This window comes from Urocitellus parryii, chromosome 11 (assembly GCF_045843805.1).
Source record: "Urocitellus parryii isolate mUroPar1 chromosome 11, mUroPar1.hap1, whole genome shotgun sequence".
NCBI lineage: Eukaryota > Metazoa > Chordata > Mammalia > Rodentia > Sciuridae > Urocitellus > Urocitellus parryii.
Window position 1 is genome coordinate 124,134,980 of NC_135541.1, and position 27,722 is coordinate 124,162,701.

The 27,722-nt window shown below is 39.6% G+C and overlaps 1 protein-coding gene across 3 annotated transcripts; it reads right to left on the reverse strand.

Annotated features, from left to right (window-relative positions):
- Prpf3 (pre-mRNA processing factor 3) lies at nt 1-27,080 on the reverse strand. Of its 3 annotated transcripts, none has more exons than XM_026404047.2 (16): nt 26,971-27,080; nt 24,530-24,719; nt 23,148-23,278; nt 20,948-21,094; nt 18,552-18,635; nt 18,152-18,372; nt 16,320-16,626; nt 15,563-15,729; nt 13,671-13,750; nt 10,487-10,630; nt 8,485-8,584; nt 8,201-8,314; nt 6,702-6,820; nt 6,339-6,422; nt 4,204-4,265; nt 1-336 (listed from the first exon to the last, which is right to left on the reverse strand). In XM_026404047.2, exons 2-16 carry the CDS (start codon nt 24,672-24,674, stop codon nt 190-192), a joined length of 2,052 nt encoding a protein of 683 aa, XP_026259832.1. In that variant the 5' UTR covers nt 24,675-24,719; nt 26,971-27,080; the 3' UTR covers nt 1-189. The 3 variants fall into 3 exon arrangements, with proteins under 3 accessions (XP_026259832.1, XP_026259834.1, XP_077647180.1); XM_026404049.2 differs by lacking the exon at nt 26,971-27,080 and adding an exon at nt 26,493-26,771; XM_077791054.1 differs by lacking the exons at nt 24,530-24,719; nt 26,971-27,080 and adding an exon at nt 21,754-21,849 and having other exon boundaries at nt 23,148-23,224.
- Nucleotides 27,081-27,722: the final 642 nt, after the last annotated feature.

The window sequence follows — 27,722 nt, forward strand, 5'->3', positions numbered from 1 at the left end:
TCATATGCACATAGGGGAATATAGGGTAGCTACCAGGCTGACTAGGAAAGGGAATTCTCCCTTTGCCCCAATGTCTGCTTGGCACAGTTCTGAGATCACACACACACGTGGAAGTAGGTTGGGAAGAAGATTAGGGAGAGAACTGAAGAGACAAAGGCCAGTGGGGTGAGGCAAGGGCTTGCAGTAGTTTCAGTCAGTGGACTCCAACACAGATTCACTTAGTGCAAGGTCCCAGTAGTGTTCAGCCCCATGCTTTTTGAAATGCTCACGAGCCATATTCTCTGTAGGGCACTGTTTAAATTTCATCTCTCCAAAGCTCCGGTCTTTGGCCGTACCCTGGGAAAGAGATAAACCTTTTAATAAAAACACTAGTTTCTCAGCTGGGCGCAGTGGCACATGCCTATAATCCCAGCAGCTAGGGAGGTTAAGACAGGAGAATCATGAGTTCAATGCCAGCCTCAGTAATGGCGAGGTGCTAAGCAACTCAGTGAAATGGGATGTGGCTCAGTCGTCAAGTACCCCCGAGTTCAATCCCCAGTACCAAGAAAACAAAAAACAAAACAAAAAGCACAACTTTTTTTTTTTTTTTTTGTAGTGCTGAGAATCCAACACAGGCCTTATAAATGCCAAGAAAGCCCTCTACCACTGAATTATACTCTCAGATCAGCAATTTGTTATTTTTTTAATTTATTCATTTAGATACTTGGCACTGAACACTAGGGTGTTTAGTCACTGAGCCACATCCCCGTCCCCCCAACTTTTTAGACATTTTTTTTTTTTTTTGAGACAGTGTTTTGCTAAATTGCTGAAGCTGGTCTTCAACTTATAGTCCTCCAGCCTTAGCCTCTGGAGTCACTGGGATTATAGGCTGCACTACCACACCCAGCTCAATTATTTATTTATTTATTTTCTATTTTTTTCTATTTAGATATACATGACATTAGAGTGTCTTTTAACAAATTATACATATAAAGAGTATAATTTAGGATCCCGTTCTTATAATTGTACATGGTGTAGAATACACTGGTCGTGTATTCATATAGGAACATAGGAAATTTATGTCCCATTCATTCTACTCTTTCCTATTCTCATTCCCTATCCCTTCTCTTCATTCCCCTTTGTCTAAACCAGTGAATTCTTATTCTTTCTCCTCTTATTGTGTTAGCATCCACATATCAAAGAACTCAATTTGTTATTTAAATCAGATATAAAGCTCTATTAAAAGACCTGATAAACATTTGTGCCACAAAGTGCCTACTTGAATGCTATTTTATGGTTAAAGCAATTATAATCTCTACCCTTGGACATTCATGAGTTTTCTTAAATTTATACAGATGAATTCATACAGCTTCTCTTTTTCTTTCTTTTTTTTTTCCTGGTGGTACTGAGAATTGAACCCAGGAGTGCTTTCCCACTTAGCTATATCCCAAGTCTTTTTTTATTTTTGAAACAGGGTTTCATTATGTTGCTCAGGCTGGCCTTGAACTTTGTGATCCTTCTGCCACAGCCTCCCAAGTCTCTGGGACTGACTATAGGAGTGTACTACTACCATGACTGGCAGGGTTTAAATTTTTAGACTAAAGGAGCAAGGATTCTATGCTCTAATATCTGGTTGAAATAGCACATCACAAAAAAAGATAATACACGGTGTGTTGGGATGAACTTATTTCTCAGTGGGCCTCAAGGAATAGATGTGGGCCTCTGTAGGAAAACAGAGTTAGAGAGCCAGAGTCTGGAAGAACTCTTTTTATAAGGTTTAGTGAAAACTGTGTATACATGCAGGAGGCATTGGGGTCCCGAGACAAAAAGCAGTTGGGTGGGGAGAGGAGAAACAAGAGGAAACTTGCAAAGACTATAATAGGAAGACATAGGACAGGGTGAAATAGCATTCTCAGCAAAGGCACCAGCAGCAATGGCAGTTATAAAGTGATACCTAAAGAGGTTTTCAGGGGGCAGACTCCAATAAGGAGGCTAAAACAGAACTTGGCTTGTTTCTGACTCTGAGGGCTCTCAAAGATAAATGGAAGAGATGTGGAGGCTGGGGTATTAAATATGCAGGTAAGGATTTATGTAACACACAAAAGGTAAAATGATTAGTGTAATTTGTATGCATTAATTGAAGAGTCTGGGATAAGGATACATACTGTTAATAGCAATTTCTATAAATAGTGGTCTTGGGCTAGGGATGTAGCTCAGTGGTAGAGTGCTTGCCTAGCATGTGTGAGGCCCTGGGTTCCATTCCCATTACTGTGAGGAAAAAAAAGTAAAAAAGTTTTTGATAAACAAGAGCTGGGTATGTAGCTCAGTGGTAGAGCACCTGCCTGGCATGTGATAGCTCCTGTTTTTTCTTTATTCATTCATTCATTTATTCGTTCATTTTGGTGCCAGGTATTGAACCCTGGGGTACTTAACCATCAAACCACATCCTCAGCCCTTTTAAAATTTTGAGACAGGGTCTCATTAAGTTGCTGAGGATGGCTGTGAACATGAGATCCTCCTGCCTCAGCCTCCAGATCTGCTGGGATTACAGGCGTGTACCACCACACCTGCCAAGGTCCTAGATTTGGTCCTGAATACCACAAAATAAATAAATAAATAAACAAATAAAATAAAGAGCAAGTTAACAAAAATAAGCACATTTAATAAATGGAAGATGAAACTGGGCATGGTAGCACAAGCTTGTAATCCCAACTGCTCATGAGGCTGAGGCAGAAGTTCAAGGCCAGCCTGAGCAAATTAGCAAGACCTTGGTTTGGGGATAGGTGGAGATAAAATAACTCAACCTAAAATAATAAAATGAAAACAGCAATAATGGTTCACTAACAAGAGTTCATGAATAAAAGAACTGACAACTCCTACCCTCCCCAGTGCTGGAGTTCAAACCCAAGCCCCCACACACATGCTGGGTAAGTGCTCTATCACTGAGCTTCACCCTCAGCCTTTGAAAGAATTGGATAAACTTTAAAAAGGTTCTGCTGAAAATGGATTTAGGTCATTTTATGAAGTATTTTCAGATTATAATCTAATTAGGTTCTCAAAACAAAACCTGATAAAAACAGCAAATAATATCCACATTTTTATAGACAAGGCAACAGAATTTAACTTTGTCTTGCTCAGACTGCTTAGCTAATAAGCAAAACCCACTTTTGTTTGTTTGTTTTTTACAATACTGGAGATCCAACCCAGTGCTGCCTAACCACTGAGCAACATCTCTAGCCACCCCCCACACTTTTTTGTGGTGTTGAGGGTTGAACCCAAGGCCTTGTACATTCGAGGTAGGAACTCTAACTGAGCTATATCCCCAGCCCAACCCTTAATTTTTATTTTGAGACAGGATCTAAGTTGCTGAGGCTGACCTTGAATTTTCGATCCTCTTGTCTCAAGTCTCCCAAGTCACTGGGATTACAGGTATGTGCCATCATGCCTGGCTCACAACTGTATATTCTTAAATCTAGGGTACTTCTTTCATTATATATATATATTTATATACACACATACATGTACATACACATGCACACACACACACACAATTCACTCCCCTCTTTTTGAGTCTCATACTCATAACTATGAAATAACTTTCAATTCAGAGCCAAGCACAGCAGCACATGGTTGTAATCCCAGCAACTAATGAGCTGAGGCACAAGGATTACAAGTTTGAGGCCAACATCAATAATTTAGCAAGGCTTTAAGCAACTGAGTGAGATACTGCCTCAAAATGAAAGAAAAAAGAAAGGGCTGGAGATGTAGCTCAGTGGTGCAGTGCCTCTGCGTTCAATCCCCAGTACCAAAAAAATACAAACAACTTTCAAGTGAGAACTTTTCCTGATGCTAAAATTTTCCATACTTTTCCAGACAACATATACTATATGCTGATTACTTTAACAAAAATGTAGCTATCTCTCACTCTGAAGATGACCCACATTCTCCCATCAATGTGTACTCCTAGCTTTACCCCCAAAGCATCTCTTTTTTGACACTGCCCCCATTCTCACTTAAATGTATCTACTTCCTAAATAAATGTCTTACAACATAATAATTTAACTAAAATATAATCAGGAAACATTTGCTTCCAAATGTTTAAAGACAGATTCTAAAAAGAAACATGCGAGAAGTTTTATTTCATTTCATTGTTCCACTTGTGTAACTTTAACCATCAGGAACTAGCTAAAGTTTTACTTCAATGCTTCACAAAGGATCACCTACCTCCCAGACTAGTACACATTTGTTGGTTTTCTTCACAGCTTCCTCATCAGATTCTTCATCATCTGGAAAAGACAATGTAGCTAAATTTTATTCTAGACTCATGACAAGAGACCACAGATTTAGATTCTAAACAAATAATATTCAACTCTACCCATGTTCTCTTAAGTATTATCATCTTTTTCCATGTACTGAAATCATGTTTTGCTTTCTGTTAATTTTTATTTTTCTCATATTAGAATGGAAGCTCCAAGAAGAAAGGGACTTAATTCAACAAACATTTACTGAGGACCTACTATGTGTTAAAAGCTGTACCAGACACTAAGAATAAGGAAATAATAGATAAGCAATCAACAATAAAAAGTTGTCCTAGGTACTCTCAGAACCAGGCTTTGGATGATGTCTATATGATAGGTTATTCTTTTTCTTTGTTGTTGTTGTTGTTTTTTTTCAGTTGTAGATGGACACAATACCTTTATTGTATCAGTTTTTATTTTTATGTGGTGCCAGGGATCAAACCCAGTGCCTCACGCATGCTAGGCAAGTACTCTATCACTAAGCCACAGCCCTGGCTCCTGATAGGGTATTTTTAAGGACTCCTTAGCCTAATGGAGGAGAGGCATGCAGATACATCAAATGAAAATATCTTAAGAATACTTGCTAAAGAGAATATAGATTATAGAGCAAAAGTATACTTTAAATATGTTAAGGAGAAAAAGTACAGAAGGACCACACTTAGGTAAAGTTAAGAAAAGTAGAGTTCTCAGTCAGGCTCAGTGATAGGTATGTTTAGTCCTCAGCTACTCAGCAGGGTAAGGCAGGAGGACTGCTCAGACACAAAAGTTCAAGACCAGCCTGGGCAACATATTAAGACCCCAAAACGTCAGAAGTTGGTCTAGGTCTTCAAAGAAGGGAAGAATGATTTTTTTTTTTTTGGGGGGGTGCATACTAGGCATTGAATTCAGGGATACTTAACCACTGAGCCACACCCCCAACCATTACAAGGTCTCACTAAGTTGTTTTGGGACTTGCTAAGTTGACGAGACTAACATCAAACTTGTGATTCTCCTGCCTCAGCCTCCTGAGTTGCTGGGATTACAGGCTTGCACCCCATGCAACTGGGAAGAATGAATGCTGACATAAATATAATGGCTAGGAGAATGTCAAGTGTGTGTGTGTATGAATAAAAAAGTTGGGCAAAAGAATGAAAAATATTTTTTCATTTTTGGTACTGGAGATTGAACCCAGGGTGCTTTACCACTGAGCTACATCTTAGTCCTTTTCACTTTTTAATTTTTGAGATAGATCTAAGGTGCTGAGGATGGCCTCAAACTTGTGATCCTCCAGCCTCTGACCCCCAAATTGCTAGGTTAAAGATATGTGCCACAGGCTGGGGATGTGGCTCAAGCGGTAGCACGCTCGCCTGGCATGCGTGTGGCCCAGGTTTGATCCTCAGCACCACATACAAACAAAGATGTTGTGTCCGCTGAGAACTGAAAAATAAAATTAAAAAAAAAAAAAAAAAAAAGAATAAGATATGTGCCACCACAGCATGATTTTTTTTTTTTTTTTGGTAGTGCTAGGGATGAACCCAGGGCATTGCACATGCTAGGCAAGTGCTCTAACCTTGAGGTATAATTGCACCAAAAAGTTTATCTTTACTTAGTAAGACTATAGCTCAGTTGGTAGAGTGCTTGCCTTGCATGCCCAAGGCTCTGGGTTCAATCCCCAGTACCACAATAAATAAATAAATAGATAGATAGATAGATAAAAATTTTTAAAAAATCTTGATCAAAGCAAAAAGCTTTTAATGATCAGAAAATTTTTTTCACTAACTAAATACATTCATGTAACAACTATGCAGATTCAGGACAGACAGGGAAACCATCGATAATAGAAAAGCCTTAAAGGACAGGCAGAAAAATAATTTTAATATCCATGCATATGACCATGTAACAAATATTGTATAATTTCTAGCAGGCTCACAGTCTGAATAAATCTTACTGAAGTTCCTGAACGCTGTATATACTGTTAGCCGGAGTCTCTCAGGAAAGGAGGAAGATAAATGGACAGATGCACCATCCCTACCTCCCACAGATCACAGGACCCCCAATTTATCCCCTCTAACCCCCATTCACCATCTCCCTTTGTGTTAGATGTCTGTTCGTCCCACTTTATCCGATGCAGCATTAGACGCTTAAACTTCTTCTGAGCCTTGGGGCCTGGAAACAGAGAAGGAGAATTTTGCCAGAGCCATAGAGAATAATGGGATAGAAAGAACCTCTCAGCTCATTAATGTTCAGACATTAATGTGATAGTTGAAGTAATCCTGGGAACTACATCTGGCCTTCTACTCCAAAAAACACAGAAAAAGTAGCCCAGTATATTATATCCAGGTATGGTTCTAAAATACCTTATTTACTCCCTTTTCCCCACAATGCTAATCACTCTAGGCTTAGGGTTATCTGGGGACAGTCTCTCTCAATTTTTTTCAGACTCACCCCCTTCCACTACTACCACGTTGACATCCTTGTGCAGTACCACCACCCCTGTCAGGTACAGTTGCCCAGCATTGGCCTCAATCTTGAACTTCTTGGCTGGGTTGCTCAAATTTCGAACTCTGGAGGAGGGAAAGCTTAGTTATGTCTTCAATTTTAGCAACAGTAGCTACCTGAATGGAATGGCAAACAAACAGATGAATCCAAAATGGTTCTCTCTCTAAAAACAAAGATCTCTTGAACAAACATATTTCCATTTTCTAATTTTTCTGCAAAGTGTACAATCTATAACAAACAGCAGTTAATCAAAATTTACTCTATAATGAATTGTTTAGAAGGATATACTATCACCCCAAAATATTTATAAACTTCTGGGTGATGGTGTAAAGATCTACAAATTCTTCTTCTTCTCCTTTTTTTTTTTGACACCAGGGAATTGAACCCAGAGGTGCTTAACCACTGAGCCACATCCCCAGCCCTCTTTTACATTTTATTTAGAGACAGGATCTAACTGAGGTGCTTGGGGCCTTGCTAAGTTGCTGAGGCTGGTTTTCAACTCCCGATCCTATGTCTCAGCCTCCTGAGCCGCTGGGATTATAGGCATGTGCTAGCACACCCAGCTACAAATTCTTTTGTAGATGCCTAAAATGTAGTCACTATGTAAGCATAAAAATTTTCTAGAGGGCAGGAAAAACTGTTAGGTAACAATTACCTATAAAGAATAGTCCTTAAAAAAAAAAAAAAAGTAGACCTAAGAGATCAAAGAAGAGGGAGGGAACCTTTATATTAAGTGCCCTTCTGTATTGTTAGAATATTTTTATCTTAATAAGCATCTACTACTTTTTAAATAATGTACCACGTTTATGATAAAAAGTATATAGTTTAAAAAAATAAGTACATTTAATAAATAGAAGGATAAAATAATAAAATGAAAACAATAAATCAACAGGTAGAAAAATACCTACAACATACAAATTCATTTTGGAGTGAGGATAAAAGGATTACTGCAATAAAGTGGGTTGCTAAGGGGCTGGGACTGGGGCTCAGTGGTAGGCCACTTGCCTAGCACACGTGAGGCACAGGGTTTGATCCTTAGACCACATAATAAACAAAATAAGGGAATTGTGTCCATCTACAAATAAGAATATTTACCAAAAAAAAAAAAATTGCTAAGGAAAGAAATATTAATGAGTTTTGAAGAAATATGATATTTTATACTTCACAAGAACAAACAATTTTTACTTAACAACTTGGCCTGAACAAGTATATTCATTCATTCATTATTCAAAATAAATGTTGGTTAACTAAGAAGACTTGAGATGAGGAAAAATTAGATAACAACAAATAAGAAATATTTAATTCTCCACTGGAAAAGAATGACAAGCTCTTGATTCACACTAGGGTTATTAAGCCAGAGTAGGAAGTGGTACAGGGTATACTTTAGGCCACAATGACTCTGTCTTGTGCACTAGATGGAAGGATGGCCTACTATGGACACCTACCTATATACAGATATGTGTACCCCCTGTGAAATGTCTTCTTTAAGCTTTTTAATTTTCTTGACCTTTCTCTGTTCTGCTGTAAGCTTTCGGGCAGCGTTGGCCTCTTCATGCGCTCTGTCGTGACAGGAAGGACATCCACAAGTGAGAAAGGCATTGAAGACCAGAGGCAGGGCTAAGAGAAAGAGAGAGCAACAGAGGACTCTCCCCTCCCTCCAAATATGGATCCCCCAAAAGTTTGGAAAAGGCACTCGCCCTGGGTTTCCACCCAATCCCATGGCACTTACTTCTGTCTTTTTGCCATCTGAGCTCTGACATGGGCTTCTACCTTTGTGGGGTCTTGAACAGCTTCTGTCCCTAATACTCGCATCAAATTAGAAATTCTCACTGCAGTGGAGAGAGGACAGCAATTAATCTCCTAAATTAGTTCTCTTGCTGGAATAACCTGTTATCTTTTCTATCAATTGATATTGTTACTTCTATTAAATCTCTGCTCAAAAAAATCACCCCCTCCAATAACTCCTATTTTGAAAATCCCACCAATTAACTGTTTTCACAGTTCACACAATTATTCTGAAAAATCGGTATGCATTTATGTTAAGACAAGCAGCTGGGCACAACGTGTACTTCTATAATTGTAGCTACTCATAAGGCAAAGGCAGGAAGATCACAAGTTCCAGGCCAGCCTAGGCAACTTAGGGAATTATCTCAAAATTGAAAAAATAAACAGCTGGGGATGTGGCTCAGTGGTAGAGTGCTTGCCTAGCATATAAAAGGTCCTGGGTTCAATCCTCAGTACTGAAAAAAGAAAAAATAAATTTAATTTCTTTGGTATTTTTTGCTCTTATAGTATCTAAAAAAGGAAATCCTATATATACCAGTGCTCATTCAAAATATTTTTTTTTAAGAGAGAGTGAGAGAGGAGAGAGAGAGAATTTTTTTTTTTAAATTTTTTAATATTTATTTTTTAGTTCTCGGCGGACACAACATCTTTGTTGGTATGTGTGCTGAGGATCGAACCCGGGCCGCACGCATGCCAGGCGAGCGTGCTACCGCTTGAGCCACATCCCCAGCCCTCATTCAAAATATTAACTGAATGATAATGGTAACTACAAGGGTGAATTTTCTTATACAGAATTTTCATTTTAAAAATTAAAATATCAAATCTTATGTAAAAGTCCATGCAAACACTACAACTACTACCTTAGCGAATTTCAACACTAGTATATTTTTCCAGGAAAATCAGAGTGTTAATATAGCCAATAAGTGACCTCTATCATGAATGTTTTGGCCTGTCTTTTTCTTTGCTTTTCTAAGAATTTAACCTTTATTTTATTTATTTTTATGTGGTGCTAAGAATTGAACCCAGTGCCTCACGTGTGTTAGGTAAGCAATCTACCACTAATCTATGACCCCAGCCCCTGACTTGTCTTAATAAGAAAAGATAGATAGGGGCTGGAGTTGTAGCTCAGTGGCAGAGCGCTTGCCTAGCATGCATGAGGCACTGAGTTCAATCCTTAGCACAAAATAAAAATAAACAAACAAAATAAAGGCATATTGTCCATCTACAACTACAAAAAAAATTTTATTTTATTTTTTTAGAATTTTATTTTATTATTTTTTAGGAGAGAGAGAGAGAATTTTAATATTTATTGTTTAGTTTTTGGTGGACACAACATCTTTGTTTGTATGTGGTGCTGAGGATCGAACCCGGGCCGCACGCATGCCAGGTGAGCGCTTGAGCCACATCCCCAACCCCCAAAACAATTTTAAAAAAAGAAAAGATATGGGCTGGGGATGTGGCTCAAGCAGTAGCATGCTCACCTGGCATGTGCGGGGCGCTGGGTTTGATCTTCAACACCACATAAAAATAAAGATATTGTGTCCACCCAAAGCTAAAAAATAAATATTAAAAAAAAAAGAAGAAGAAAAGACAGACAGGTGCAGTGGTATATGCCGGTTATCCCAGGGACTCAGGAGGCTGAGGAAGGAAGATCCCAAATTCAAGGCTATCCTCAGCCACTTAGCAAGACCATCAGCAATTGGGCAAGACCCTGTCTCAAAATAAAAAATTAAAAGAGCTGGGGATGTACCTCCATGATAAAGCACCTCTGAGTTCAATCTCCAGTACCAAAAACAAAATAAACAAAGAGGATGGTAGGAATTCAAGGAAAGAACCCAAGAATGATTCTGAGAAATAGAAAGCACTCAAAAAGAGATGTTAAGGTTCTCTAGAAATAAAGAGATAAATCTGCCACCCTTTTTAATAGGCAGGGCTAACACATGTACCTTTGGGTTCTGGAGGAGGCATCAGGCCCAGCCGGACTTTCTCTTGGAGTTCTTTCTGTGCTTCCCTCCTTGTTTGCCTCCGCAGTTTCTTCTGTTCCTTCTTGGTGAGATACACCCCCAGAGTAACTGGTGTGTCATTGTCAACTATCAGAGAAATAAGCATACCAAAGCAATAAGAATATTAGGGTCACTTAGGTAAATACCAATCACTTTCAAAGGATATTTAGCTGAGTTATCATTAGTTGTTTGTAAGTTGTGATAGGGAACAGCATGGTGACATTTTAGAAATGGATTCTCATCTTTCATAAATAGTGTTCTAAGTCGTTTTTCTTTAAGCAGTTAAACCCTTTCACCAAATGAAATGTAGCAAATACAAAAAATAAAAAAATTAAAGCAGTTCTAGTTCCTCTTGGTGAGGATTTGGGGTAAGTGAAAGGTATCTAGAATTCTACTTAGATCCCACCTCCTATACCTCAATGTTTCCATGGAATGTGATTTGGTAAGAATGCACTGAACTCATAACGCAAGTCTACACAATAATTTAAAACAAAAACTAGTTGGGCATAGTGACAGGTCTGTAATCCCAGCAACTCAGGAAGTAGAAGCAAAAGGATTGCAAATTCAAGGCCACCCTGGGCAACTTAAGAGAGACCTTGTCTCTTAAAAAACAAGCAAACAAACAACAACAAAAGAGATGAGGGGTCCTGGGGTTGTGCCCCAGTGGTAGAGCACAGGTGAGGCCCTGGGTTCCACCCTCAGCATCACATAAAAATAAATAAATAAAATTAAGATATTAAATAAATAAAAGTATGCGACTGGGGATGTGGCTCAAGCGGTGGTGAGCTCGCCTGGCATGTGTGTGGCCCGGGTTGGATCCTCAGCACCACATACAAACAAAGATGTTGTGTCCGCCGAAAACTAAAATAAATAAATAAATATTAAGAATTCTTGGGCTGGGGATATGGCTCAAGCAGTAGCGTGCTCGCCTGGCATGCGTGCGGCCCGGGTTCGATCCTCAGCACCACAGACAAACAAAGATGTTGTGTCCGCTGATAACTAAAATATTAAAATTCCCTTTCTCTCTATCTCTCGCACTCTCTCTTAAAAAAAAAAAAAAGAATTCTTTCTCTCTTTAAAAAAAAAAAATTCTCTCTCTCTACAAAAAAAAAAAGTATGCGTCCAACTACAACTAAAAAGAGAGAGAGATGGGAATATATTCCAGGGGTAAAATGTCACTGCAATCTATCCCCTGTACCAAAACGAAACAAAACCCACATTCTTTTAATGATTTACACTATTTAAAGGTAAACAGAATCTGGTAAAATAAAAATAAGTAACTATATTACAGGTTGAATGCCACTAAGCTGAAAATACCAATTCTACCATGCTTCAAAATCCAAAACTCTTGGGCTGGGGATATAGCTCAGTTGGTAGAGCGCTTGCCTTGCATGCACAAGACCTTGCGTTCAATCTCCAGCACACACACAAAAAAATTCCAAAACTCTTTAAGCATCATCAGCACTAATAAAATCTGCAAATACTTCAAAATCTGAAAATCTCTGAAATATGAAACACTCTGGTCCCAAGCCTTTCAGATAAGGGATATTCCAACTGTATCTAAAGGTCTCAATCTATTTTTCTTACTGGGAGATACTGTCAAGTGAAATTTACCAATTAGGATATTTCCTTGGTTCATCTCAAGTCTGATGAAGAGTGTTAAAATTGTTTAGATCCATATAACTTTTGAGATCTCTACATACAAAAGGAAATTTCCAATGTACTTAGTGATTTACCCAAGGCATTCAGCTTGGTAAAAATACAAAAATGCAGCCACAACTAAAACCTCTCTTTTGACTGAGCCAATAAACTTTTGGTACAAAAAGAAAAAGAAGAAAAGAAAAAGAATGAGCAAGCACAGTGGCACACTCCTATAATCCCAGTGACTCAGGAGGCTAAGGCAAGAGGATTACAAGTTTGAAGTTAGTCTCAGCAATAGAGCAAGACCCTCAGGAACTTAGGGAGAACCTGACTCAAAATAAAAAATAAATAGGGTTGGAGATACAGTTCAGAGGTGAAGCACCCTTGGGTTCAATCCCTAGAATGGTGGGGGTGGGGAAAGGAAACAACAAAGAATAGGAAAAAAAAAAAAAAAAAGACTGAAGACAAAGATTAAAGATGATCAGGAATACATTGGTAGTGTACAAGACTGGAGTTGCCGTTTACCACTATTGCAAAAGTCCAACTTGTAATATACATCAGTGAGGCCATCTACAGACTGGGCCTCAATGCTCTACAGCTACATGTCTAATATGGTAGCTACTAGTCACCTCTACTATTTAATTAAAATTAAATAAAATAGAAAACTAAGGTCCTCAACTACACTAATGCAATTCAATGTTCAAGTGCTCAATAATCATGTGTCAGGCATGGTGGCACACACCTATAATCCCAGTGGCTCAGGAGGCTGAGGCAGGAGGACTGGGAGTTCAAAGCCAACCACAGCAATTTAGCCAGGTCCTAAGCAACCCAGCAAGACCCCGTTTCTAAATAAAATATTTAGGGGGCTGGAGATGTGGCTCAGCGGTAGTGCGCTCGCCTGGCATGCGTGCGGCCCGGGTTCGATCCTCAGCACCACATACCAACAAAGATGTTGTGTCTGCCGAGAACTAAAAAATAAATATTAAAAATTCTCTCTCTCTCTCTCTCTCTCTCTCCCTCCTCTCTCACTCTCTCTTAAAAAAAAAAAAATAAAAAAAATAAAATAAAATAAAATAAAATAAAATATTTAAAAAAGAGCAGGGTGCGGTGTGCATACCTGTAATCCCAGTGGCTCAGGAGCTAAGAAAAGTGGATCGCAAGTTCAAAGCAGCCTCAGGAATGGCAATGAACTAAGCAACTCAGTGAGACCCTGTCTCTAAATAAAATACAAAGTAGGGCTGGGGATGTGGCTCAGTGGTTGAGTGTTGCTGAGTTCAATCCCCAGTAACCCCCCCCCCAAAAAAAAGTACAAAAAAGGCCTGGGGATATGGCTCAGTAGTACCCTTGGGTTCAATCCCTGGTACCAAAACACACACACACACACCCGTACGTGGATAGTAAATATTATCAGAGATGCAGAACAAGTCCATCAATGCTGCATAAAGTTCTTTTGGATAATGCCTTGGTTGAGTAATCAATTCATTACCTGGAGGATTGAGCTGGGCTGGATGTTCAACAAGATTTGTGATTCCAAAATAATCTTCTCTCTTCGGATTTTCCTCTGTACTAAAATTGGAGTAAAAAAAAGATAACAGGATATGTGGGTAGAGAGGATGCCAAGAAAGGGACTCTCAGAGACACAAAGAAAAATTCCATTTTCTATTATGTGTTCTAGCTTTTAACATTATACATCTATAATATGTAATTAGATTATATATTATTTTCAGTATGAGAAACCCAAGTCCCAGTAAGGCTAGAAGTTCTCTCCAAACCAGTCATTCTCAATCTTTTTTGTACCCTAACACCCCTAAATAGATACCACATTCTCTCATTAGTAACAATAAATATTTGAGATGGTGGTTGACAAAGGAAGAGTAGGAAAAGGCCAAAACACAGTCTTTTAAAGCCATATATCAAAATGATGGAGTAGATATAAAGTTGTCCAAATGCATTAATAAAATTTTATTTATCATTAACTGTACCAGCAACTAAGAATTGTTGTGTTCTACAACTGGATCTTTTTTTAAATATTCTTAGTTGTAGATGCACACAATATCTTTATTTTATTTATTTATTTTTATGTGGTGCTGAGGCTCAAACCCAGTGCCTCACACATGCTAGGCAGGCGCTCTAACACTGAACTACAACCCCAGTCCTACAATTGGATCTTTAAGAAATGTAATAACAGCCTGGCACAATGGCCCATGCTTCTAATCCCCATGGCTCCAAAGGCTGAGGCAAGGGGATCTCAAGTTTAAAGCCAGCCTCAACAACTTAGCAAGGCCTTAAGTAACTTTAATTTGAGACCCTGTCCCAAAATAAAAACTAAAAAGGGCTGTGGATCAGTGGTTGAGGGCCCTTAGGTTCATTCCCTAGGACCAAAAAAATTTTTAAATGTAAAACGAGCCAGGTGTGGTGATGCACACCTGTAATCCAAACGGATTGGGAGGCTGAGATATGAGGATTGTAAGTTCAAAGCCAGCCTCAGCAACTTAGCAAGGTCCTGAGTAACTTAGACCCTATCTAAAAATTTAAAAATTAAAAAAAAAAAAAAAAAAAGTTGGGGATATAACTCCTTAGTTAAGCACCCCTAAGCTCAATTCCAGGGGTGATACTTAGAATATGTAGTTTAAGGGCTGGGGTTGTGGCTCAGTGATAGAGAGCTCTCAGCTAGCATGCATGAGGCACTGAGTTCGATCCTCAGCCACATAAAGATAAAAAATAAAGATATTGTGTCCACCTTAAAAAAAATATGTAGTTTAAAAAATGTATTTAAATGTGATAATAATATGTACAACTAAGATGCACCAATTAAAAAATGTGAAAAAAAAATTTAGTCAAACAAAAACCAAAGCAAAACATAATAAAATCCTCAGAGCTTTGACTCCTGCTACAATACAGAAAAAAGAAAAGAAAAATATGCTAAAACCAAATAAGGATGTGTAACAAAAACAAATAGGTACTGGGTTCAGTCTCTAGCACCACTTAAAAAAAAGAAGAGAAATTTTTGCCAATTTGTTTTTATAGTTTATTTGTGTCCCTAATTCTGCTACATTAACAAAAAGCTTAAAAATAACTCATATTGTTTAAAAATATACGAGCTTTTGTACAGTTATCTACTTCCCTTAGATTTAACAATTTTATTTAATATCTACCATTTTTCCCATTAAAACTATAGCCTTGGGGGCTGCGGTTGTGGCTCAGTGGGAGAGCGCTTGCCTAGCATGTGTGAGGCACTGGATTCGATTCTCAGCACCGCATATAAATAAACGAATAAAATAAAGGTCCATCAATGTCCTAAAATAATTTTTAAGAAAAATTAAAAATTAAAAAAAAAAAACTAGGGCATTATTAAAAGGTATTAATTAACAAACTCACAGGTCGAAGCCATTGGGGATGATGTATGAGTCCCACCACTCAATTTCAGGAATATCGCCTTCCTTTAGCTCTTTCTTAGGAGCAATGAGGGCGAGCCTAGTTGAAGTATGGATGCCTGTTTTTCGAGCAGCCTGTGAAATCTCTGCCTGTAGCTTCTCCAGTTGAGCCTAAAGACAAGATAAACCAAGATAAGGAAGATAAACTGGAGCCACATTTAAAGCACCTCTTGTTAACTCTCTACATCTAACACATTGGATTCATAATATCTGAAAGAAAAAAAAGAGTTGTTCTGCTTTACCCTTTAATTCATTTAAATACATCTCACCTCTATCTCACAGTGTAGGCCTCCAGCAGATATGCAGAAATGGGATTATGTGAAAACCTCACTTTGAGAACACAAAAAAGGAAAGGCAAAACTACTTGAAAATATATTCCATTCAACTCTCTAGTTGTGGAAATTATATGTAGCAAATTTTAACACCAGGCTAGACTTCCTCAGTCACTCAGAGACCTTTGAATTGCTTCCCTCTACTGGCAGCTGCATGTGAAAATTTTCAGACTCAATATTATTTCCATCTATGTACAAAGTAACTAGAAAGAGAAATCAGCTAAAAATCAAGTATTCCAGGAATATGGTATTTAAAGTTACTTATTGCTTCAAATTACCTATCTGTTCAATTTCCCATAATGAAAGAATTTATTTTCCTTTGCATCAGTTTCCTAACTTCTAAAGTCTGTTATACTCTAAGTTAGATACCTTGGTCCGTAATCGTTGAGCAATCTTCTCAAATTTGCCCTTGTCGTGAAATTTAAATGTTCGTCTTTGGCGTTGGGAAGGGGCAATTGAAACTCGGGGGTCAAAAAAAGTATTGGACTCCATGTCTTCTGATGGCTTTTCTTTTAGCTGTTGCTTAAACTGTTCCCTCTTCACAGCACGAATATTGGCCTTAAGGGTAGGCATGCGGTGTGTCAGCTCAATCTCCTTGCCAGTTGCATCTACAGTGCGACCTTGCTCATCTAGGATCAGTGGTGTAGGTTTAGTTTGATCTTTTAACTCTACTTTCCTGAAAAATATCCCACAAAGAAATAGAGCTGGAATATTAAGGCAAACAAAATAAAACAAAGCAAAACCCAATAAAGACAACTAGGTAAAATAATTCTAGGGAACATAATCCCATCAGGGAATAATAAACTCTGGTTTAAAAACATCAAACTGGCCAGGCACACTAACGCACACCTGTAACTACTAGGGAGGCTGGGACAATAGGAGTGCAAGTTCAAGGCCAACTGGGGCAACTGAATGAGATCCTGTCCCAAAAGGGGTTGGGAGACTGCTCAGCACTAGAGCTCTTGACTGGTAAGTGCAAGGCCCTGGGTTTGATCCCTAGCACCACAAAAAGGAAAAGAAAAATTAAAAACATCAGACTGGAGCTGATATACTCAGTGGTAGAACACTTGCCATACAAGGCCCCGGTTTTGATCACCAAGCAATGCAAAAAACAAACAAAACACCTTGATAAAACTAAACAACACACACACACACACACACACACACACACACACACACCAAACTGGCCATTTGGATTTAGGGTACAAGTTAATTAATTTATTTACAAATCATACTGAGAGGAATTTATAATCCTATCTTTCTTTATTCCTGAATCATTCTTTTTTCTTATGCACGCTATGCAAACACTCTACCACTAAACTATATTTCCAGCTCTTACTTCTAAATTCTTGAGTCAGTCATGGGATGCCAGACCAATCACAAATGCTAAAACTAAAGTCTAATATCTTTTTCTTTTTTTGGTACCAGGGATTAAACACAGGGTTGCTTAACACCAAGCCACATCCCAAGCTCTTTTTTGTATTTTATTTAGAAACAGGGTCTCAATGAGTTGCTTTGGGCCTCACTAAACTGCCCAGGTTGTCCTTGTACTTAAGATCCTCTTGCCTTAGCCCCCCCCAGCTGCTGGGATTACAGGTGTGTGCCACAACAACCAGGTAAGTCTAACATCTTTGTTCAGTTGTAGAGAACCTAAGATTAGGTCTCACTCAATGCAATTCAGTGGCTAACAGAGTTAGAAATCCAGAAACATGCCAGGTTCAGTGGCACGTGCCAGCAACATAGGAAGCTGAATCAGGAGGATTGTAAATTTGAAACCAGCCTCAGTGAGGCCTTAAGTAGCAATGTACCGAGACTCTGCCTCAAAATGAAAATAAAAAGAGCTGGCACACGCCTGCAATCCCAGCAACTCAGTAGGCTAAGGCAGGAGGATCACAAGTTCAAGGCCAGCCTTAGCAATTTAGTGAAGCCCTAAGCAATTTAGCAAAACACTGTGTCAAAAGAAAAAATAATAAGGGTTGGGGACGAGGTTCAGTGGCCCTGGGTTCACTCCGTACAAAAATAACATAACATAAAATAAGCTATGGTAGAGAGCCCCTGTGTTCAATCCCCAGTACACGTGGGGCGGATGAAACTAAGAAATTATTTTAGGTTCTTTGGAAAAAGACTCAATGACATTCAAAAGTATTTATTTCTTCTCAAACTTCAGAAATGACAAGGGATTTTATGAAATATATACTCACGGAGGAGCAATGCCCATGGCATGGAGATTAGCCAAGCCCACCATGTTGGCATTGCCAATGAGCCCTGGCTTCAGTGCCAGCTGGGCTTGGATTCGGGCTTGTAGCTCAGCTGCTTTCCTTGCCTTCTCAATGGCATCATTCATGAAAGTAGCAGCCTGGGAGGGCTGAATGGTGTTGCCAATTGGCAGACGTTCTGGTTGGGAAGAAGAAGGAGTCTTTGGCTGTGAGATAGAAAAAAAAAAGAATAGTGATTGAGATAGGCAGAAAGACACACATACACATACCTTGCTAGATTACGGCAGATGATTGTGGAGTGGAACATTTTTGATTTTCATTTGAATGGATGGCATGAAATTCTGTGATAAAGATGATTCTTTTCAGAGTAATCTGGGAATAATACCTGAGGTGTAGGAGGGCTAATGAAGCTCAGCTGTTTTTTCCTCTCCTCGATTTGTCGTGTTGCTGCCTCCATCATCTGTTTGATCTGCTCTCCAGAGAAGGAAAAATTGAAAAGTATTAATTTTTCTGTTTTATTTCTCCCATACAGGTTCCTAAATCCAAAAGAGTGTTCAGATCTAGAAACCTTAAAGTTTCTGAATGACTCTACCATATTCTGTCTTTATCATAGACTAGAAAAATTATCATTTATTTATTTTTGGTACCAGGGATTGAACCCAGGGGAGCTTAACCACTGAGCCACATATTTTTATATTTTATATTTTATTTTGAGACAGGGTCTTGTAAGTTGCTCAGAGCCTCACTGAGGCTGGCTTTGAACATGAAATCCTCCTGCCTCAGCCTCCTGAGTTGCTGGGATTATACATGTTTTCCAACAGGCCCAACTAGACTAAAAAATTTAATAAAGACAAAACTAGACAGGTGAGAACTACAATTTTTCAACTTTTCTCCCAGGGCAGAACTGACTTATTACATACCTTGATGATTAAGGCTCAGACAAATCTGAGTAATTATCTTAATTCTGCCACTTACTGCCTGTGTTACCCTGGACAAGGTACTTAACTTCTAAAGCTCCCAAGTGTCAAAAAGGGTGAAAAAATAATATTAACCTTTCAAGACTATTATGAAAATGTAAACAATGCATACAAACATCCTAAGAAAAAGCATACAAATTATATTTCAATTGTTTAAAAAATCCTTGAATTCCAAAGTCAGGTAACTATAGATGATGGTGCAAAGATTTGTTCTTTAGCCTTCATAAACTCCTTATCCTGTCCTAAAGAACTTCAGAATGATAAGCCTTAAGAACATAGGGCTTAATATAACTCCTCTCTGATTTTCCACATAGGGCCTTCTTTTGGGCTGTGGCTGTGGCTTAGTGGTAGAGTGCTTACCTAGCATGTGTGAGGCACTAGGTTCGATTCTCAGCAGACCACATATAAATAAATAAAGGTCCATCAATAACCAATAAAAATTTTTTAAAAAGGGGGGCCTTCTTTCAAGTTGCTTCACGATATCCCCCTTTCAACCCCCTCTAATATGCGGGCTGAACCCAAGGGCACTCTACCCTAAGCTACATTCCCAGCCAATTTTCATTTTTTAAAATTTTGAAACAGAGTCTATATTATAAAGTTGCTGAGGCTTGCCTCAAACTTGTAATCCTCCTGTCTTAGCCTCCAGAGTTGTTGGGATTACAGGCCTATGCAACTGCACCTGGCTGCTCCAAGATATTATTCTTTTAAATTAGTTTTTAACACTTTTGTCAGTAGGTGATATATTTACACAGTTCGTACTTCAAAAAAATTACATGAGGGTACTGAATTCTTGTAATCCTAGAGACTTGAGAGAATGAGGCAAGGCACCTCAAGTTCCAGGCCATCCGCAGCAACTTTGCAAGACCTTGTGAAACTCACTTGTAATCACAGTGACTCAGGAGGCTCAGACAGGAGAATTGAAAGTTCAAGACCAACCTTAGCAACTTGGTAAGGCTCTAAGCAACTTAGCAAGACCCGGTCTCAAAATAAAAAATAAAAAGGACTGGGGACATGGCTCCGCGTTTAAGCACCCCTGGGTATAATCTTTAGTACAAAAAAACTGTTAACAGTGCCCATTTCAAAAATACACATGCTTGGGATGGGGACATAACTCAGTTGATAGAGTGCTTGCCTTGCATGCATAAGGCCCTGGGTTCAATCAAACCACCACCACCACCAAAAAAAAAAAAAAAAGTTTTTTTACAGAAAAAAATATAAAATTAACTAAAATTTTTTATAAATAGATTATATTTTCTTTGTGTATTTTAAAATTATTCTCCTCTGCTATCTAGCTAAGTTCTGATCATTTCATTTAATTTTCCCAATGACTTGATGAGGTAGATGATTGGGTAAAAAAATGTATATGATACACACTGTTTGATACATAGTAGGTGCTCAGTAAATACAATTTCTTTCTTTCTTAGAGAGAGAGAGAGACAGACAGAATTTATTTATTTATTTTAGTTTTTGGTGGAGACAACATGTTTGTTTGTGTGTGGTGCTGAGGATCAAACCAGGGCCGCACGCATGCCAGGAGAGCACGCTACAGCTTGAGCCACATCCCCAGCCCCTAGTAAATACAATTTCAATAATCCTTAATTAGAAAACTCTGGGTTACACCAAGAAATGCTAAAATATAAAGCAGGAAATAAAACTTCCCCAAATGGGGCTGGGGTTGTGGCTCAGTGGTAGAGTTCTTGCCTTGCATGCATGAAGCCCTGGGTTCTATCCCCAGCACCACAAAAAATAAACAAATAAAAATAAAGATATTGTGTCCATCTACAACTAAAAAAAAAAAATTAACCTGGAGTTTAGTTAGCATTCCAGGGCTCTCTGAAGGAGGCCCAGGGATCACCTCTGGCTCCTCTTCTACCTCCTCAAAGCGGGGTATTCGTCGCTTCTTTACTCCAGATGATTCCTTGGAGATCTCAGAATCATCACCAAACACCTCCTAAAGAAACCCAAGATGAAAGAAGAATTGTATCCCTTCCCATCAGGAGAAGCAAAGAATCATCTAGCCCCTACCAGCATTTTTGGCTTTTCCCAGGGGAATATGACGCAACCTTGCAAATAACTACTTGCCAGAAGCAGGGTCTTCTAGACTCTCCACCAAGTGGATCATTTCACCCAACTTCATCATTCTCCTACTCCAGCCAAGCAAATTTCATTCCCATGTTCCCATCTCAAGGCCTTCACAAATGCTACTGCCCACATCTGTTAGCTTCTCCTTCAACTTTTCTAAAACCCCTGTTCCAAATCCTGCCTAAACTCACCTCCTTCAGGAAGTTTTCCTCATTATAACCTTATCCCACTCTGATCAAACTTTTGTTTCACATTCTCTTAGCATTTAAGAGCTTGGTTTATATTAGGTTAAATTACATTGCTAATACTCTGTTTGCCAAGTGTTAGGTCTTTCAATGGTGGTATTTTCTCCCAAGTATGGTCTAAGCTCTTCTAGGAGAGGAACTTTCTTTTTCAGTATTCCCCAATAACACTTTGTTCTCATCAAACAATGGGAACTTAAATATGTTGACTAATTTGCAAGGTGAATTTAACAGGACCAAGAGTGGCCAACTGGAAGGGACAATGGGAAAAAGCAAATGTACACACCGGTGGTAGGCTTTGGGTGACATCCCCTCTTCACTAGGAGGGCTCGTGTTTTGCAAGGACATATCCTCAGCCAGGGGCGAGCGCTTCCTGGAACTCCTACAGTTCAAGAAAAAGGACTCTCCCATAATATATTGTGTGGAGTGGGGACTTGAATGGACCAAAAATGGGACCCATATCCCATGGCTATCTAGCCACATCCTTTGAGAAACCAATTTTATTCTTCCCACCCCATGGAGTCACTTCATTTATAGTATGGCCTCAGCACTTACATAGTGGTATGCCCTATCATAATACAATCTTCACTACAAGAATCTACATATATATTGTATATTAATCATTTCCTCTTAAACATAACAAAGTTCAACATAGTCTGAAATTCTATAACTTACCCTAAAATTTCCATAAAACTACTATTCATATTTTATAATCTGTGACTGTATTTTATTGTACCTCTCACCCTTTTTGAAATTGCAGCTTTTTTGGTTTTACAACAAGAACTATCTCTCATTCATGTGATCACCCTTCAAAGCTCTAAAACAAAAGGCACAAGAATTTCTATTTTTCTTTGTTCCAAGTCTGGCCAAGCAAACAGTGCTTGTCAACTCTTTGTCTCAGGAAAAGCAAATGGGATAGTGAAGGTATTAGAAGCACTTTGGAAGGTATAATGGGAGTCACAAAAACACTTTTTTTCCCCCCCAAAGAGAAACAGACAAAGGGAAATGAAATAGAGATACTGGCTGCCCGAGGGAAATAAGATAGATCAGTTCCCTGACACTGATAATATTGAAAAAAAGGCCATGACAAATCAGCAACTACAGAATAAAATGTGTAGTATTATTGCAATATTGCCGGCCCTATTAGTACCCCATTCACATGGCCAGATGACCTGCAAATTGCTATACAGCAAATACTAAACACTCAAGAACATAATAAATACTAGCTATTTTTAGGTATATTATATGCAAACACATTGCAGAGAAACCTCAATAAAGAAACAATGAGGTCTACAGTTCAGGTAGCAGTGGAGTCACATTCTAAAGCAACTTATAGACTTCAAATAAATCAAAGACATAAAACCTTAGAGCAATCAATTCACAGGTAATAGTAAAGCACGGGGTGAGGGGATGTACAGGATAAACCTAGGGAGACGTGAGAACCAAAATTCCTAACTGGACATGAAAAGGACAAAGCTATCAATTGTTTCTTTGGAATATTTCAAATGAACTTAGGTAGTTCATCATCACAAAGACGGTGACAACAACTCACCTCCTCTACGTTAGTCTAAAGACCTCTCTAAGTAATAGTGGATATCAATGTGTGAACCAAGTAAGTCCAGCAACTTTGTCATCATTCAGAACACTCCTGAGCTCATTAGATAGTGAACTGTAACCTACCTTTAGCTCGCGTTTTCTGCTCCTATCACTGCTAGACTTAGAATGCCTAGAGCTTCGACCTTCCTCCACAGCTTCAAACAGTTTGTCCACAAAGCGAAGAGTAGAATCATCAAGAAAAGGTTTCAGATGGTCTGAAAGGAAAAAAGAAGTGACAGAATTGAGAAGGTAAGAGTACAATCTAATACTAAGCAAATAACATAAAAGCACTGGACTTTTTTTTGAAATAGGGTTCTCACTATGTTGCCCAGGCCGTTCTCAAACTCCTGGGCTCAAGAAATCCTCCACTACTGCACAAGGTTAATATTTTCTCTTTTTTCATATCTATGTATTCATTTATTCATTTTTTGCAGTACTGGGTATTGAACCCAGTGGCACTCTGCCACTCAGCTACATCCCAACTCCTTTTTCTTTTTTATTTTGAGGCAAGGGCTCACTAAATTGCCCACGTGGGCCTTAAATTTGCATGCAGTCTTCTTACCTCAACCTCCCAAGTAACACTGGGGCACTTAACAATGGAGCCACATGCCCAGTTTTTTTTTTTTTTTTTTTTTTTTTTTTTTTTTTGGTGAGACAGGGTTTTGCTAGGTTGCTAAGGCTAGCTTTGAACTTGTGATCCTCCTGCCTCAGCCTCCTAAGTCACTGGGATTACAGGTGTACACCACCATGCTCAGCAGGAGGGAGATGTTTTTTAAAGTTCTTTGTAGGATCCCCATAAATTCTGTTACACTGAATGATTCTACCATCTGAGGTAAAAACACAGCTATAATTTTTTGGAGTAGGAAGTAACACAGCCAGAGTAATCTGTTAAAGGTGAGCATCAAAGCTTAAGATGAAGCTAAGTGCAGCAGCACACCTGTAATCCTAGTTACTGAGGCAGAAAGATTGCAAGTTTGAGACCAATTTCGGCAAAGTTAAAAATTCAAAAAGGCTAGGGATGTAGCTCAGAGATAAAGCACCATCAGGCTTAGTCCTCAGTTATTCCCAAGAGAAAATTTTCAGATGAATAATCATCCTAACTTTCCCCAAATAGTAAACTGTAGATTACCATTAACAAATCAATCTCCATGAACATTTTTCATGTATTTCTTCAAAAATTCCATAAATTGAGATAGCAATCTGAATCTGGCATATTTTCTAAGTAAATCTATGTTAGGTGACTCAGTATGATAGTCAAAAGGGAGTCAGTCTGAGATTCAAGATAGGCGCCCCCCTCAAAAAACAAACAAAAAAAAAGCAGTAAGAAAAAATTTAATTTTAAGTTATTTCCACTACAAAGCAAGAGAACATAAGATGTGGACTGACCTCTCTTTCTTTAGATATTCGTAACAGAAAGAATTTCGGGGCTATCCATGTTAAGTCAAAAGAGTTAGAATAGTACATACCAGCTGCCTTCTTCTTGTCCATGCCCTTCCCCACACAGTTCAATGCTGCTGTGACAACTGTGGGCTCTGAAAAACCCAGTACCCTCTTCACCGTCTTCTCTATCCATGGTTTCAGCTCATCCAGCTCCCTCTTAGACAGTGCCATTTTTCAGGAAAACAACAATAGCTCAAATAGGACTCAATACTACACCTAAAAAGAAATCAAGAAAGAGTTAAATTAGAGAATAGGAAAAAAACTAAGCAATCCAGGGCAGTGGTTTATAGATCAGAAATGCGCCGCCCCCCCCCCCCCCCCCCCCCGCCAGCCCTCAATCCCTTGGTAAGTTTCTCCATCTTCATTTGAAGGCAAACATTCTCCCTAAAAACTATACACATGTGAAGAAGAAAACACAAGGAAATGGGTTCCATTTGATTTTTATCCTTAACTCGACATCAGTGCATCAATAACATCTATGGAATAAACTCTGGAAACACTTAGTTCAAGAAATGAGTTCTAGCTTCTTTTTTTGACCCTGTCATATAAAGAAGTAGACAAACATGTAACATTAAAACAAAGCTAACAAGTCCATCCAGAGGTAAGCTTTTCTATTTCCAAATGATCATTCCTGAACCTAGCCCTGACCTATGGATTTTCTCTCTTCTAAGGATGCAAACAAGGGAGGGTTTATCCTGGTCACTCATCCTGCATTAAGTCTCCTAATCTTAAGAATGTTCTGTCACATTTCATTGTAGTTATTTGTGCCATTAGGAATTCGAGACACAGACAATTGTGTATCATATTTTATAGGGTCTGTCAGCTGACTTGAGCATAACCTCTAAGTTCAGAAAAGAATACCCTCATTTGGACTCTCTTCCTTTCCATTTTTATCTTTTTATTTTTTTAGCTCAGCAGAGAAAACAATATAAAAAAGACTCTCCACAATAAATCTTTATTATTTAATGCAACTTCATATACAATTTCAACATTATTCATGTTTACATTTGATTTCCTCCCTAAATCTCAAATATCCTCACAAGCACAGAGAACTTCCTAATTTTCTGCATAACGATTATGACAGTCTATAAACTACACTGACCTCAATTTGTAAGCTAACTTCTTTATAACACTGCCATTATAGTATGATCTGAAAATCCATCTTTCAAGATGTTTTAAGTCATCTTCTAAAAGATACATTCTGACTAATTTCTACATTCTTGGTAAGTGTACCCTCTATAATATATGCTGCCAAATAGTGAATTTAATTTTAGCATATCTGAACAAAGCAGATTAAAGTCATGAAATTAAGGAAGATTTTGTGCCTAAGTGACAAATCACATGAGTAATTTACGGTGGTTCTATTATCCCACCATGAGAGAGCAGTACTGCATATCAATTTCTACTTATTAAATGTGCATTGTTCAGGTAGGGCTGTAGCTCAGTGGTAGAGTGCTCTCCTAGCATGTGGAAAGCACTGGGTTCAATCCTCAGCACCACATACAAATAAAGGCATTGTGTCCATCTACAACTAAAAAATAAGTTAATTAAATTAATTTAATTTAAAAAAACAAAGTAAATGTGCATTGTTCAAAGAAGCCTATACTAGCACCAAAAAGGGTTCAGAAGCACTCCAGGCACCAAAATCACTGAAAAGAGGTCACTGAGCAGTTGGGACACTGAGATTATACACCATTTACAAGCATTAGGCAAAGAAATTAATACATTTGAGTCTCAGTTTATTCATCTTAGAAAATGAGGGCAACTGCCACAGCTACATCATACTTAATTTAAGTAACCACTAAACACAAGCAGAGTACTTGCTGGGTATTGAGGACATATACAACAATGAACAACACACACCAGAATCCTTGCCTTGACGACCTCTAGCCCACTAGAACGGACTCGCAGGCTAGGAATCACAGGCAACTCGAAAACCCAAAGCAATAAACGAAGTGCCCCTGTTACCAGATACTAACAAATGCATACCACCCAATCCTCCATGAGGTGATGAGCAAAATAAACAGTCAATGGGCCAAAAAAAAGTTCCCCACAGTCATCGGCTTTGTCGTTAACCACGGTGTTCATCCCAGCTGCAAGGTGGTGGGGAGCCGGCTACGAGAATGGGGCAGGGAGCTCTGAATGGGGAGGTACCAGAATCCCATCTCCTTGGGATTCCTTCCTCGTCTAGCTGCAGTTCCAGATCCCCTGAAGCCCCGCTTTTCTACGTCTCCTCTCTGCCCGACGGGGAGACGCTCCACCCCAACTCCTCAGCACGGAGCTGTCCCTTTCCCGCCCCCGCCCTCCCCTCCCCGCAATCCCATTCCAGCGCCGCCTCCAGCGGACCGCTCTTCCCTCAGCTGCTTCCCGCTCAATTCTCGCGCCTGGCTCTTCCCCCTGGACCCAGCCCGGGCCCCAGTCGCTCCGACCGAAGGACACCTTCCCTGGGCCCGGGGCCACTACTCACCTCACAAACTTCAGCCCCTGAGACGGAGCCCGAACGTTACACCGGAACCGGAAACCGTCTGACCTCCCTCCGGCCTGCCGTCGCCACCGACACGGCCGCCGCCACGCTGAGGTTCCCCCGCACGTGACCTGGGAGGGCCGGGCCGCCGATTCGCGCAGCCGTAATCACCACTTTACTGAAGACAGCGCATGCGTGGCAGGAGCCTGACGCCGCGCTGGGCGGGCCCGGGCCCTGGGCTTCCCCAGCGAGGTCGCTCCCGCGGAGGCTCACGGCCTACTCCCGGCGGATCGCAATCGGGCGCGAGGGTCGCGAGATGAAAGCCAGCCTCAGCCAGAGAGGAACCGAGCGACTCACTGAGACCTGTCTCCAGATAGACTACAAAACGGGGCTGGTGTGGCTCAGTGGTCCAGGGCCCCTGAGTTCAGTCCCTGGGACCCCCCCCCCAAGAATGTCCGCGGCGGGGTGGCACAGGCCTGTACCCCAGCTACTTGGGACGCCGAGGCAGGAAGGAGTATCGCAGTTTTGAAGCAGCCTCTGCAATTTCAGAAGACCCAGTCTCAAAATGTAAGAAGGGCTGGGTGGGGATGTAGCTCGAGTAAAGCGCCCCCGGGGTTCAATCCCCACACAAAAAAAAGGAGTAAAGGGAGAAAGAAAAAAATAGGCACGCTAGAATTATGCTTTAACTAGAAGTGGGGCGCCTTCCCTCCTGCTCAAATTGGGCCTTTCCTGCACACCAGCACTAGCCGTCTCTC